Source organism: Micropterus dolomieu, linkage group LG18, assembly GCF_021292245.1.
Source record: "Micropterus dolomieu isolate WLL.071019.BEF.003 ecotype Adirondacks linkage group LG18, ASM2129224v1, whole genome shotgun sequence".
NCBI lineage: Eukaryota > Metazoa > Chordata > Actinopteri > Centrarchiformes > Centrarchidae > Micropterus > Micropterus dolomieu.
Window position 1 is genome coordinate 3,339,340 of NC_060167.1, and position 14,645 is coordinate 3,353,984.

Consider the following 14,645-nt stretch of genomic DNA (forward strand, 5'->3'; position numbering starts at 1 on the left):
TTTAAACTTATGATCAATGTGTCAGTATGAACATGCTACACATCGTTAGATCGGTTAGATTCTCCACAATTCAATCGAAAAAGGAAAGTGCCGACTTCAGTTACCTTTGAAGCGCTTCTTAAGTCCGATTGTGTCTGTTCCTTGATTATTTATATTCCTTTAGTCTGTTAAGGGTCCACCGATCAAAAGAATCAAAACAGCTTTTCATAAAAATTAATCCAAGTTGTGAATCCTGTCATGTGAAGCCTGTTGCTCTCTGTCTGATAACTTCTGCCACACTTCTCTCATCCTGCACCCTGTTGTTGTTTTCGTTACGTTGCTGCCTACAAAATAAAAGCGCAAAAGCCGTCTGTCGGAGCTAGATTAAATGAAAGATTTATTGGATAATTTTTATATAATACAATATTCTGTTAGCCTATTTCAGTTTTGTGTGAAAGGAATTAAAGGCCTGGCTCATATGGACACCTGTCCCAAACTTTGGGAAGGGTCAATTCAGTGATTTTAGCAAATAAAAGCCCGGGCCATTAATCAAAGTTTTTTTTGGTATTTATTTAGTCAAATTTAGTCTACAAAAAAGAGAAAAGTATGAACTTTTCGTGACTTCCCTAAAAGGTCTGTCTGAAGTTTGCTTTTACAATGGAAGGAAACATTTTTTGACAGTCAGTCAGGGTGAGAGGAAGAGCAGAGATCTCCTCCTCCTGTACATGCACGCTCGTAGCCAGGCCGGCACGTGCACGCCCAGCGGGATGGAGGGTCAGAGGTCAGGTGTGGGTGGGTGTCAGGAGCAAAGGTGAAGAGGCCCAGCTGGTTGTATTATTGTAACCCCAATGTAATAAAGCACTCCCACCTCTTTCTTCTCTTCTCTCCTCCCTTGCTCATGACCTCCCATCCCTCCTTCCTCCCTTCCTTCCTTTATTCCTGCCCTCCTATTTTATCCTTCCATCCTGTCCTGTTTACCTGTATTTCTTCAACCAACATCAACAACTCTGCTTTCTCTTACAGCTCTATATTTCGTGGTTCAGCAGTATGTGTGTACTCCATGGCGTCTATCCGTGCTGCATTCAATGGGCCGTTTGCTCATAAAGAAGGTCCGGACTTTCGCTGGGTGGAGTACAAGGGCCGCATCCCCTATCCAAGACCTGGCACTGTAAGTTGACACGCACCAAAGTATTCTTACAACCGTAAACTACAAAAACCACACATTTTTATCATATCCTACAAAAATGAACAGACTGTAAAATTATCACCACACCTATGTTAGGTATTCAGGTTGTGACTTGTTTTTTTGGGAGTTAAGTTTACTGTTGGTTATTTTGATTAAAGGTGCAGTTCAGTTTCTCACGAATAGATAACTTTACCCTAATCAAGCGGGATTTAAAGTTTCAATTCAACCAAATCACACACACAAAAGCATTTTTGTTATGTTTCGTGGTCGTCGGACCAAGAAGCGGACACAGAACACAACAGGTAAGGTAAAAGTAAGTCTATTAGCAAATGCTGTTGGTGAGATGGCTGGTGGGGCTGATGAAAGCAAGTGGAGGGCAGGCTTGAGATGGCTGTGGTTGCAGGAAGTGAACGGCGGAGAACAGGCGTAAGTACAGGTGTCCTGGTACAATTTTCTCACTTACTGTACCTCTGGTGGTATTTAGTCATGCAGATAGTTTTGTGACCAGGTTTTGAGATTATTAACCCTTTTAACCCCGGCACACTTAAAAAAGTATTTTAAAAAATCCGCCTCGTTGTCCAGTAATTACTTCACTCCAGTGACTCTTATTTGCATTCAACATTATAATTTTGAGTTTTTCAAATGTATTTATCGCTTTCAGCATTACAAATGAAATTCCAATCACCTCCGTTGTATTAAGAAATTTGTCGCAGATGTCTCAAAACTCTCTGCATGGCAAAATATGTTTTTTGTAATTTGGGTGCACCGGCCCTTTAAGTATAGGGTCAGGTGTCCCTTGCTCATTAAAGTTCATGGTCCATAATTCTTTGGAAATATATCAACGACAGGATGGTATTTATGTTTGTGTGAATAACTAAGAATTTCCTGTGAGATCAGACTCCAAACACAGAGAACACATCTAATGAAAACAAGCTGATGAAGCTGTGCGAGGGTTAACCTCTGGTGATTTAACACCTCAGCGGTGAACTCCTCTGGGAAACTTCAACTTGTCAGGAAGGCAGAGGTTTTAGTGTTTGAGTGTGTCAGGTGTTATTTCATTCTCCCTGCTGGGGAATTGGCCCTCTCTGTGGAGAAGTTTCGTATCATGTGGTTGATTGCAGACGAGGTCAGCCACGTCAGTGTTTGTGCATGTGTGTGTGTGGAAGAGGGCGAGGTTTGGTTTAGGCAGAATGATTAAAGGCAAAATGAAACAGTCACAGAGATGCTGTGGTCACAACCTCTGAATACTGACTCACCGCACACATGTGCAGACTGCGCAGAAAGCAATATTCTCTAATGCAGCAAATTTCTCCTTTCTTAACTCATCTAGTTCATCAATCAGTGCATCAATCTTTGTATCATCTCTTTGGCATATTTATCTCCTGCTTTGCTTATTTCCTGTTTCCATATTTCTCTTTTTATTCTTTTCTCAAGGGAAACTTTCTCTACAGACTACTTTCCTATCATTTTGTTGCTCTGGTTAGTTTTCTTACTTTAATGGAATAATGCTAAATGTCTATAATTACAAAAATAGTGCAGTGGTTTCCATCCTTTCAGTCTATGTGCAAACTATAATCACAGGTTATGCTTTAGTGTTGCAGGCAGTTCAACAAAAAACTGAATTTTCCTTCACAAATTGTTTAAATTGTAAGATTTTTAGAGACCTGAAGAGAAAAAAGCATCCAGAAATATCTTTCATTTATTTTTTCTCTTTAATGAACTTGAGATTTGACCTTCCCCAGGTTGGGAACCACTGGATAGTGTGTGCTCAGGTGTTAAAACCAACTATTAACTAACCCTAAACCTCTAACACTGATTGCTCACGCCCTGATTTGACCTTTCGCCTCCCAACGTGCTCAGTGACCTTTTTGCTCACAAAATTTCTCCGACTTGTCCCCTAGTGTCCCAGCGAAACCTACGACGCTCAGCACAAATCCACCAAGGACTTCCCAGACGAGGTGGTGAGCTTCATGCGGCAGCACCAGCTGATGTGGGAGCCCGTCCTGCCTGTGGGTGGAAGGCCCATCCTGACCCAGGTCAACGCGCCGTACATGTTAAAGAAGGTCGTCGTGGACAGAGTGGACGCCGAGGACGGACCCTACGATGTCTTACACCTGGGCACAGGTGAGGAGGAGGGAGAAAGGGGAGGAAGGAGAGGGAGGGTTTGTTAGAGTAGTTCAAAGCAGTTGCAGTTCTGCTAAAAAATTGCATAAATAGGATGTCAAGTAAGCACTAAGAGCTGTTGAACTGTCATTTGAAGAAAAATAGATGAACTCTTTGCATGTCAATATTTGAGTTGAGACACTTAAAGAAGTTCAAATGTCAGTTTAAGTTAAAACACTTAAAGGGTGTGAAGTGCCAGTTGAAAGTTGAGGTTTTAACTGAAGGGTCATCACTCAAAGCAGTTGTTTCAGGTTAAAGGTTAAACCCTTTAGGCAGTAAAATTATTAGTAGTGAGAAGTGAAAGAGTTTGAAGTTGAAGTTAAAGAACTGGAAATAGTTGAAGTGCGCGCACTGTTTCAGTTGGTGCTACATGTGACAATTTAATTCAGCTGAATTGGGAATGTTAGACAAGATGTCCTGCAAGGAAGAAATAATGGACATGAAGAGAGGCGTTTTATTGAGTCAGAAGAAAAGTGTGAAATAATAATAATTATAATAATAATAATAAGCTTCATATGTATGACACTTCTCTTGAGAAAGTTGCTTCAAGGGAAGGAAAAACAGATCAAAGTGCAAGACAGAGCAAAAAAATCTGAAAACACAAGGGAACACATGAGGGCAATAAAAAGTCAACCGGAGAGACGTATGGGATGGCATGGAAGCAAACTGACAAAGACTTGCTTGTGAAAACGAAAAGGAAATTAGACAGAGGACAGAGCAAAGGTTAATGTTGATAGATGGGGTGGGAGAAGACACGGAAAAATGGAAGCCTTTGAGAAACACAGAAGATTGTTTAACTAAACTTACCGCTGTTCTGAAGGTTTTGTCAGAATCCTCAAATACTCTTTTAACCATCTGAATGAAGAAATATTTTCTTTGCAGCACAAAAAATAAAGATCCAATGACATATGTCCAGCTCAGGTTGTAGAGCGTGAACTGAACATAATGAATTTTACAATCACATCAGGGCTGGACGATAATTATCACGATCAAATTTAAATCGTTACGTCTTTCGGGTTTTAAAGTGGGGTTTTTGAGTGACAGTTGAAGAAACCTGATGGTTAATTGTGGTTTAAACTCTTCTTTATGGTCAACGCTTGAGGCCAAACAGTGGATCACTTCACAGATCATTCAGCAGAACATTCAAAACAATTATGATAAAATCTGTGTCAACAAATATGCATGAGTAAAAATAAGTAAGAGCTTTTTTCAGTCCTTTTTCCTCAACATCTTAATAAAAGAATTAAGTCCTAATTCGTGTACAATTCAAGCAAATAAAATCAAACATTTATTGAATGTTTATTGAGCATTTGTTTTATTGTTATTGAACAAAATTATATTGCGATAATCATTGTTATTGTTTTATTGGCCAGCCCTAGATCACATACAGTATTTATCTATATTTATGCTTCTCTGAATAGGCAAAACAGTCACAACTCGAGAAACAGGTTAAAAATAATATTATCCTGATAACAACATAATATTTATTCATCTCTATGGTAAGAAGAGGATTCAGGAAATAACATAAATACCTTCAGAGCCCTCCTCGGTAATCATTTTTTCTTTAAAATTGGATACTGAGCTCTGTAACTTGAGCGTAATGGTTACACATGAGAGGCACAAACTGGGGCTAGAGAGCCAACTTCACATTTTAGCCAAACCGCATCATTAAAATGCCGTTTGAGGATGATTTACTGTGGATCATTTGTTCATGTGTTGCGTGTAAACATCCTGCATTCATTCATTATCTCCTTAAAGCACGTCTGGAGGCGGAGAGAGGAGAGGTTTACTGTTTTATCCCAGAACAACACCTCTGACAGGGTGAATGGGTTCTTGAGTGTGTCTGGTCTCTGCAAGTGTGTGTTTTCTTCTTTGTGTCCCACCAGCTTCAGTAACCTGGTGTGTGTGTGTTCACAAAAAAACCCTTAAGCTGTATGAAGGTAATTGTGATCCTGCGTTTGTGCGTGTGCTTGACAGTGAATGGCTGTGTGTGTGATAAATGGTGGAGGTTATTTAACTGCTGGTGACAGGCCGAGGGGCCAGAGGTGCTCCGACGGCTCCATACGTCTCCTCTAAGTGGATTCCTCTCCAACATCATTCATCTCCCCTTCAGCTGCACATTTACCTGCCTGATAAATGCTCTTTCTGCTCTTTCATGTGCTCTGATTTTCACCTCGTGCAACCAGGAGGAATCTTTCTTTCCCGTCGGATAGATCATTTTTCCGTTTAATGGCTAATGTGCTTAGCCACGTGCTTACGTCAAGGTGGTTTATTCTGAAAATAAAATATTCTTTGGAAACGTCTTCAGGTTACTCTGAGGTCGTGCACTGAGTTGAGTTGTGGCTTTATAATTCAGTTTAAAGCTCACGCCATCTTAATGCTGCTGTTTTAACTCCACATTTTGTCATCTTAAGAAAGTTACATCCTGCCTTTAAAGGCTGAAATGCATAAGTAATAATAATAAATAGTTGCCTAAACAGGTTAGCAGAATATTTCCTGCGGCTTAGTGCTAACAAAACATAGCTCTTATTTCTGCTCCTCCACGGTCATGTCTGTGAGGTTAAGGAAGGTCTCGGTTCTCTTTTCTCTTCTGTTAAATCCTCCCTCTGAAATGCTGGTGTCACTGTGGACCTGGCTCTGACTTTGGAGCAACATGTCAAGAGTTTGATTCTGTCCTGATATGTTCGGCTGGGAATCACTGAGTAGAGATAACTCCCTCTTCCCTCCCATCTGCAGAGCATCCCTGTATCATTTATGATGATCCAAAAGGCTGCTGTTTAGCTACTGACCAGGTCAGGTGTTAGACTGTGTTTGGTATGCAGAGGACAAGATCCATGAATCTTGCCCTGACATCCACTAAATATTAACAAGGTCAAAACTGATAGCTAGCTAATTATAATTCAAATGTGCCAAACACCCAATGGGCCCCATCCACACTACTTTGTTTTAGCTACTTATCAGAGTTGATCTCCGTATATATTAAAACGAAACATGAAAACGCACATCTAGTGGCCGTTCAGGTACACTTCAGGCACTAACGGGAGAACCTAACATGTCTTTGGTGGTGGGGGAAACCCACAAAACAAACAAAACAAAAAACGGGGTCGGCTGCGTTTTCAAACTTCTTCGTTTTTGCCGTTTTAGTCTGGACGGGAGGAGCAAATGTAGCAAAAGGTCTCCGTTTTAAAACGAAAACGCAGTGGCGTGGATGGCGCCTTAGTCTGGAACTCCACAGAGAATGTAAAAGTTCAAACTGAATGGTATAAAAATGTTTAGGATTTAAATTGGGAAACTGCAGATTTGGTCTGACCCATCCATTAACATTAGTGTGCTCATGAGAATGAAACGTTAACCCCATGTGACTCCAAAGGAGTCCTCAGTGACCGCTTAAACATCACTCCAGTTCTTGCCTTCCTTCACTGGCCCCAGTTAATTTTAGCTTTTTTTTTGATGGACTAGTTCCAGCCTTAATCGCTGATCCATTTAAGATCCTTCAAGGTCATTAAGGTTCACGAACCACCAGTCACTTCTTATTGTCCCTAAAACACGGGCTCAAGAAGAGGGGGGATCGAGCTTTCTCATTCTCAGCCCACAGACTGGCCTCCAGCCATCCAGTTTTTAAATCGCAACTTAAAAGTCACTTCTACTCGTTGGCTTTTAATCCGGGAAGCGAGCTGGATGTTGCTGTTTTTTTTAGGGTTGTTTAATAATTGATTCATGTCAATGTACAGCACTTTGGTCAAACTGGTTGTTTTTAAATGTGCTTTATAAATAAAGTTGGATTGGAAGTTGGATTTTACAGAATTCGTCAATTTCCAGCTAAAATCAAAATTAGGCCAAAGTAACTTCTACACAGTGATGTGGAAGTTTTTCCATTTGGTCTTAAAAGTCCAAATGAGCCAAATATACACGAGCCAGATCTTCAGCCCTCACTATGTGTGTAGGTTGAAGACATCAGTTAGCCTTTGAGGTTTAAATTGAATGAGTTGTTAAACTTTGAGAACAGTATTCAGCAACAAATCCAATGACAGTGATTACAAATTAGAAAAACATGAGGTTTTATAAGCAAGAGTTAAGCTGGCAGTCAGACCAAGAGTTGCCTTGTGAAATATACTCACATAGTGCTCTCTCTAAAGCCAAGCCTCATCCTGTCTGCTGCTCTGTAGATTATTTCATCATGCAGAATATTTAAAAAAAGCTATATTTCCCGAATAAGAAGTCAGTTCCCTTTCTCAAACTGGCTGGACATTGGGGAGACTTGCAATTTAGCGTGTCAAAGTTCAGTCTGACTGAACTCTTACCCTGTTCTTAATAGAAATCGATGGGAAGGGAATTTCGCTCTGTCTTTGCCATGCGTTTTTGCAAAAATGAATTAGTACAATATCAAGAAAACTAGGTGTGTTGTCCCTCCGGCAAGGAAGAAGCAAAGTATTATCAATGAAAGTACAACACAGTAATTTACCTAGTAAACATACATGTAGAGCCCACATGAATAGACGAAGAAAAGTAAAATATAGCCCATGAGTTACTTAGCCTGTTGTGTCAGACAGTCATTATGATGCAGAACAGATAAAGCTCGAGCATTGGAGCATAGATAAAAGACACCTCTCTGTATTTGTTTGGTCACAGATCTGCAGTTAAAACGAACCAACTGCTGGTTGCACAACATTACATTTGGCTCACAAAGTGTTTTTACACTCGTATATATCCTGTAGATTTTGGAGATATTGAAGGATGAACTTGCACGGTACATAATTTTAAGGTTACTCTTGATTTGTGGTCCCACCTCATTCATTTAGTGGAGTTATTGAGACTGAGAGGAGAAGAAATGCTGGGCTGCTGTCAGAGGAGCACAAACACAAAAGGTCTCTGATGACCACTGACATCCTATTACACCATTAGTCCATGTAGGGTAGGCTTATTTGACTCATCTGTAGACACACACGCACAGCATGTAATAGTCTCAGTCTGATACTCCCATACAGCTGTAAACACACACAGGAGATTTCCCACAGAGGGTTCTCTGAGGTTCTCTGGGAGCATCCTGACATTATGCATTTGTGTATGCTTTTGTGTGTGTGTGTTTGTGCTCCTGTTTATGGCTTCAGTACATGCAGAACATAATAAATGTGTACACATGGAGTGTAGCAGCTGGTGTGTGTGTGTCTAACAGTCCTAGTAGACAAAGCCCCATAAAACCTCCCTGAAGTTTCTTACGCTGTGTGTGTTTAGTGTCTGGATACCTCTGTTACTAAGCTTACCACTGTCGAACATGTCCTGTGTTACCGTGGCATTGCTTATGGAGGCGGGGCATCTTCAAGTCGTGTTTACAGACTCCGTTTAACGACCTCAGACGTGGTTAAGTCTGAAGCTGTTTTGTTTCTTGTCTACACTTTTCTCATCCCAACACAAGTCCCAGTTGCCATTCTGAACAACTGGGCTGTGACGTACCCGGCGAGCATTAAGAAGGATGTACAAGGTAGAGGCAGATACCTGACATTACAGAACAAATTGAACAACGGAACTGCTTGTAGCAGGGAAAAAGTCAAGATATTGGTATAAAGCTGAGCTTCCAGAGAAAGTGCATCGTGCGTTACTAAAAAATTTAATCTGATATTAAATAGTTTTGACAGAAATGGTGATTGTTTGCATGAAATGAGTATAAAATAACCGTAAATTCAGGTCGGAGTACAATATTACAACCATTTGTATTACGTTGTATTGGTGCTACTGTTTTTCAATAAACCAGTAGAAGTATTAAATACCAATGAACTCAAAAACTTTCAACATTTTGATTAGGAAACAAAAACAACACTCATTTTTGTGAGACGTCCTCACAACTTAAACCACCTGTATGCTAAAAATATTATAACTTCACTAGCTCTATTTAAAGTTCGCAGCACTTACTGAAGCCCGAACACAGCAAGAGTCTGTGCATTGGCAGCAATGGAAGCCTGTGGATCATTAACTCAGCCTATAAATCATTAAAATCTCATTCCCCATTCTGCATAGAATAAATATTTTTCGTCAGCCTCGCACATATTGTTGAGCTCAGGGGGTTCACATTTCTCCCCTTTGACACGCCACATGTGACTTTTGGGTGCTTATTGTTGGCAGTTATTCCACCAGATCATTATTATTATTATATTATTCAGATTTCAGGCAATAAACCACTGCAGATTATCTTAAAATCTAAAATATCACTTTCCACGCAATGAAGTATTTTTGCAGAGACAGACCTACCCGGTGCATGAAATTTAGCATTTGTGTAGAACAGCAAATCTAAAGGCTTTCATTAAATGTCCGTATGTTGAACTGATAAAGATGCACTTTTGCTGCACGGAGCAACTTTTGCCAGTCTCTGTGTGAGGTCCCCAGGCAAATAGAAAACAGCCATCTTCCATTATCGTTATTGGTACCACAGGTCGGAAAGCACGTGTAAGCATTTATGTTGTTTGAAATGAGACAATCAGCGTTCAAAAAGAATAAATATAAATGAACCAGAGCCTCTCGACTGTGTGTGAACCTGCACCAGTGTACGTACATTATGTGTGTATTGATATATAAGTAAATGTTCTTTTCTGATTGTTTTTTTTTTTTCAGATGATGGGAAGGTGGTGAAGGTCGTGTCAGTCATCAAAGACAACTGGGACACAGAGGAGATCATTCTAGAGGAGCTGACTGTCTTCCAGGTGAGATACAGATATTCTTTAGGTTTTTTCAGTGACCGCTATCTTTGAGAATTTTGTTCATGCAACATTAGGGTAAGACAAGGCTCTCTGAAATTAGGTTTTGTATCAGTGCATGTTTATAAAACAAATAACAAGACTTTTCATATGAAGTACAAATTTGGACATTTTCACTTAGGGGTGTACTCACTTTTGCTGCCAGCGGTTTAGACATTAACGGCTGTGTGAAGTGTTATTTTGAGGGGACAGCAAATTTATACTGTTATAAAAGCTGCGCACTCACTACCTCACATTGTAGCAAAGCGTCATTTCTTCAGTGTCGTCACATGAAAAGATATAATCTAATATTTACACAAATGTGAGGGGTGCACTTGTAGTTTATGTCTTCTCTTCAGTTTATCCCACATGACCTTAAAAGTCCCGTTGCTCAGCCAAACACACATGTTGCTACACGGGACTTTTACGACCAAAACCACAGAGCTTGTTTTGGTGTCTCCTAACGCCCATCTACCAGCCGTGCACCATGTGATGTGCTGCAGCGTGAGGCCTTGCGTGCAGTTTCCAATGGAACATATTTGTCTCGAATAACTCTGCTAAGCAGAAAAACAGATAGTAGGGCACATATTTCCCAAGGTCCTCTATGTAAAGAAGCTAACAGAGAGGACAGGACAGGAGCGAGGGGAATGGGGCTGGCAGAGAGGAGACGAGTGGAAGGCCAAAATTCAGAAATACAGTAGGACTGTAAAAAATAGAAAGAACGGAACAGAGGAGACAGGAATGGAGTTGAAGATGTGGAGGAGAGGAATTAAAAGAAGTGAAAGAAAAGGAAAGACAAAATTACATGAGGAAATGAGGCTCAGGGAGCTTTGAAACTGTACAGGTGAAGGGAAGGAAGGGAGACCGCAACGTGCAAAATACAGCCACAAACAAACAGGATACCAGACGCACATTGTGTGTTTACTTATAACTGAGATTGTAACAGGAACTAACCCATTTCCACCAGCCTCACACAGAACAGGGGCAGGGGTGAACCAGCATACAGCCATATAATAAACAGCAGTGTTTATTTCTAAGCTGTCCATCCACTGAAGTCAGAGGAGGCTGCTTTGCACCCTGACGGGGTTTCAAAGAGGAGGCGCTTGAATGGCCGGTCAGTTTGTTGGCTGTGACAGGACACAGGATAGCCAGATCACTGTAAAGATACCTTTCCTCCCGCCCTCTATCATATTCTGAGGCTCCTTTATCTTTCCATCCTCCGTCCGTTTGACCCCTACGTTCAGAGCGGTCAAGGGTCATTTACTCCCTTTGTGAAACGCTGGCACAAGCCAGTGAGCCAGAAAAATGGAGCTCTGGGGGTAATTTAGTCTTCTGAACTAAAAAAAAAAAAGAAAAAGAGACTCTAAGATTTCCAATCTCAGTAGCTGCCCTGACCTCAAAGCCAGCTTCAGCGTTTAACGTAGCTCTGAAACATTCCTCAACCTCTGCAGGGCTGAAATATTAGCTTTCTTAGAGAGCAATGACAATGGTTTGGATGTCAATCATATAAGCCGCCTGTTTTCCTTACATTATTCAAGGTTTGTCTGCACACGGTTAACATAGTTTTGCGTTTTCCTTGATTCAACAAAAGCTATTTGGTGGCATTCATTTTCCTTTTTCTGTTGCAATAACAAAACAAACTTGTGCAGAAGGCAAATTCATGCTTATACAGAGGGTGCAATTATTCTTTGCCCAACTTTCTGTTACCCATCATAAACATCTATAAAGGTTAATATGTATTATCACACTGAATGTATGCGTGTTGTCCTGTGAGGAAAGGATCTAAATTAATCAATTCCCCCTTTTATCCCACAGACGCCCACTCCCATCCTGAGCATGGAGCTGTCGACCAAGAGAGTAGGTCTATCTGTCAGCCTGTCTTCTGACTTGTGTGTGTCTGTCTGTGTTTTCATCATTTCATTTAATCGAGTGTTTAAGGAGAAACACGGATTATGGCCCATTTTTTATTCAATAAAAAAAAAAGGTATAAAGCAGATCTGGTTTATTTAGAAAAGTAAAATTGTGGCAGTAACTGAGGTTATGAAACCGGCGAAAGTGTCCAATCAAAAAGATCCCAACCTACGGCTGAATCTCCGTCTCCAAACTCACAGACTCTCTGACTTTGAGGCGCGTTCCCGGTAAGTTCGTGAGGGCTTAGAGGGCTATCACACTGTCAAGTCGTCAGGTCCACGAGGACTCTCTCGCAGACTTTTTTTTAAGCCCTTTATACACCCTTTCCCTAAGTCTGCATCTCTGCAGACTTTGCCTGAGGGAATTACCCACAGTTCATAGCACTGTGACGTTAAACATGGGTTCACCGGGGAAAGCTGTCGTTAAAAAAATTGTTAACAAACACGGAAGGAGCAACTACAAGTAAAATGTTTACATGTAGGTGTTTGATGGTGTTGGTGTTGGTAAAACCGAGTAAATTGCTTACTTGAAAATGACCTCTTGTTCACAGGGTAATTTTCAAATTTACTCAGCAAGAGCCTGGAATATGTTCAAGTCAGACAGTAGGTCCCTTCAGTGCCTTGGCCGGGAAGAAAAACAAAAAAAAGTCCCAAACCTGTTTTGGGGTAGTCAAGGTAAAGTAACGTGATATGTTACAAAGTGCGGTCCCATTATACCATTGCAGGCCCTTTCAGCCTCTCGCACTCAAGCACTTACCAGGTGACGTCAGCTGAGTCTGTGAGGGTTCAGGGTTTAGGCTTCAGGGTGGTAATTGAGATTGGGTCCACCTGCCCTGCCAGTTTAATTTTTATGCCAGAGCAATGTTGTTGCAGTGAGAGTTTACCATATTTCTAACTGACTCTATGTCATCTTTTTTCGTCTCCCTTTTCCTTCTGTAACTGTAGTAGTTGGTGTGGTGAACCTACAACAATGCAGTGACTCTCTATCTCCGTCCTTGTTCTTCTCTCCTTCTCCTCCACAGCAACAGCTCTATGTGTCCAGTGAGCTCGGCGTGGTCCAGCTGGGGCTCCAGAGGTGTGAGTTATACGGGGCCGACTGCGCTGAGTGCTACCTGGCCAGAGACCCCTACTGCTCCTGGGACGGACAGACCTGCTCCAGATTCTTCCCCACCAGCAAGAGGTAAAGAGGCACAGGGAAGAGGAGGGGAGGGGAGGGTTATCAGGATTCGTTTTAATCTTCACAATCTAAAGCTTTTTTATAATAATAAAAACAATCGTCAGCAAATGGTAGTGTTATATTTTGATGGAAATTACTGTTTTTATTGAAATATATAGGAATAAACATGTCCATCAATAGAACATAATGCAAAGATAGCTCATTAGTAGAGGTGTGATGAGAACGTGGTGATATTTCTTGTCAAGAGGAAAATTTGTCAGACAAGACGCGAACAATATGTGACCAACATTTCAAAATGCACTTGCATTGTTTTGCATTTTGTGACATTCAGTCAAATAAAACGCTAGTACATGAAAGAACAATATTGAAATAAACATTATTTTTGCAATGTTAATGACCATGAAACGTAGGTATATCAGGTGTATCAAATGTCACACAAAAGGATTGCGACATAGGTCTTGAAAAATCAGCAATAAAAGTGAAATAACATGCTGTGTGTATTGCTTTTCAAGCTGACACTAACAGATACTGATAGTTTGCTAATACAGTGGTTGAGTTTATTTTAAAATTGGTTGGATTTGATGTCTTTGTGTGTTTTCCCAAACATTTGAAGAGAAAGAATAGCAAAAGGAAGGAGTAAAAGAGAGAGAGCCAGAGTCAAATGAGACCGTGAAGACTAATGTGGAGACAAAATGAGAGACCTGGTGATGACGGAAGGAAAGAGTGAGAGTATGAGAAGGAAGGGATGACAAGTAAATGGACAGAGAGACCTCTTGATATGTTAGAGTCTAAAGGACATGAAGCAAAGAAAGGAGGGGGTGCAGGGAAGGGAAGGAGGGTCAGAAAACGACAGCGGGAGGTCAATCTAGAAGGAGACATGACAACACTCGTTACCATGTCTGAAACAACATTCTGTATTTTCATAGCCTGTTCTTGCTCCGTGCTTCCTCATTCATAATCGCATTAGCTTCACATTTTTACCCCCGAGGAGCCGGCAGCAACAGTGAGGAGGAGGATTTAATGCTGATATACAACATTATCTAAAGGCAGCCACATTATCGGCTGCTGTCGGCTGTTGTTTAACTGATGGGTCCACTGTCTGCTCTTAGCCTAACATGTTTTCATACATCATCAACACTGACAATAAATAAGAGAATAGTAAAGAGATTAGATAACACTGTAAAGTGACGTAAAAACAAAAGTTTAGTGTAGTAAGTTTACACTAAAGTACATTGGACAAAAGTGTACTAAGAGGCTTCATAATAGTTGGATAAATAAAGTATTTGTATTAAATTCATTAAGAAAGCATTCCATTCAAATTAAAGCAAAAGTTATGTTATTCTAAATGTGTGTGTGCTTGTATGTGTCTGTCAGGCGGGCGAGGAGACAGAATATAAAGTACGGAGACCCCTGGAGTCAGTGTCCAATCACAGCAGACGGTAAGGAGTCATGTGAATAAACTGTCTCTGTTTTAAAGCTTTTCCTGTCATCTGTTACATAAAGGA

General features: G+C 40.8%; 1 protein-coding gene across 1 annotated transcript in view; it reads left to right on the forward strand.

Moving 5' to 3' along the window:
- Positions 1-14,645, forward strand: part of si:dkey-49n23.1 (semaphorin-3D) — a 113,368-nt gene that overhangs the window by 94,033 nt on the left and 4,690 nt on the right. The window contains exons 11-16 of the mRNA XM_046028447.1: positions 1,003-1,147; positions 3,067-3,289; positions 9,932-10,020; positions 11,869-11,910; positions 12,986-13,143; positions 14,515-14,579. Coding sequence (XP_045884403.1) covers positions 1,003-1,147; positions 3,067-3,289; positions 9,932-10,020; positions 11,869-11,910; positions 12,986-13,143; positions 14,515-14,579 — 722 coding nt within the window. The remainder of the gene's footprint in view (positions 1-1,002; positions 1,148-3,066; positions 3,290-9,931; positions 10,021-11,868; positions 11,911-12,985; positions 13,144-14,514; positions 14,580-14,645) is intronic.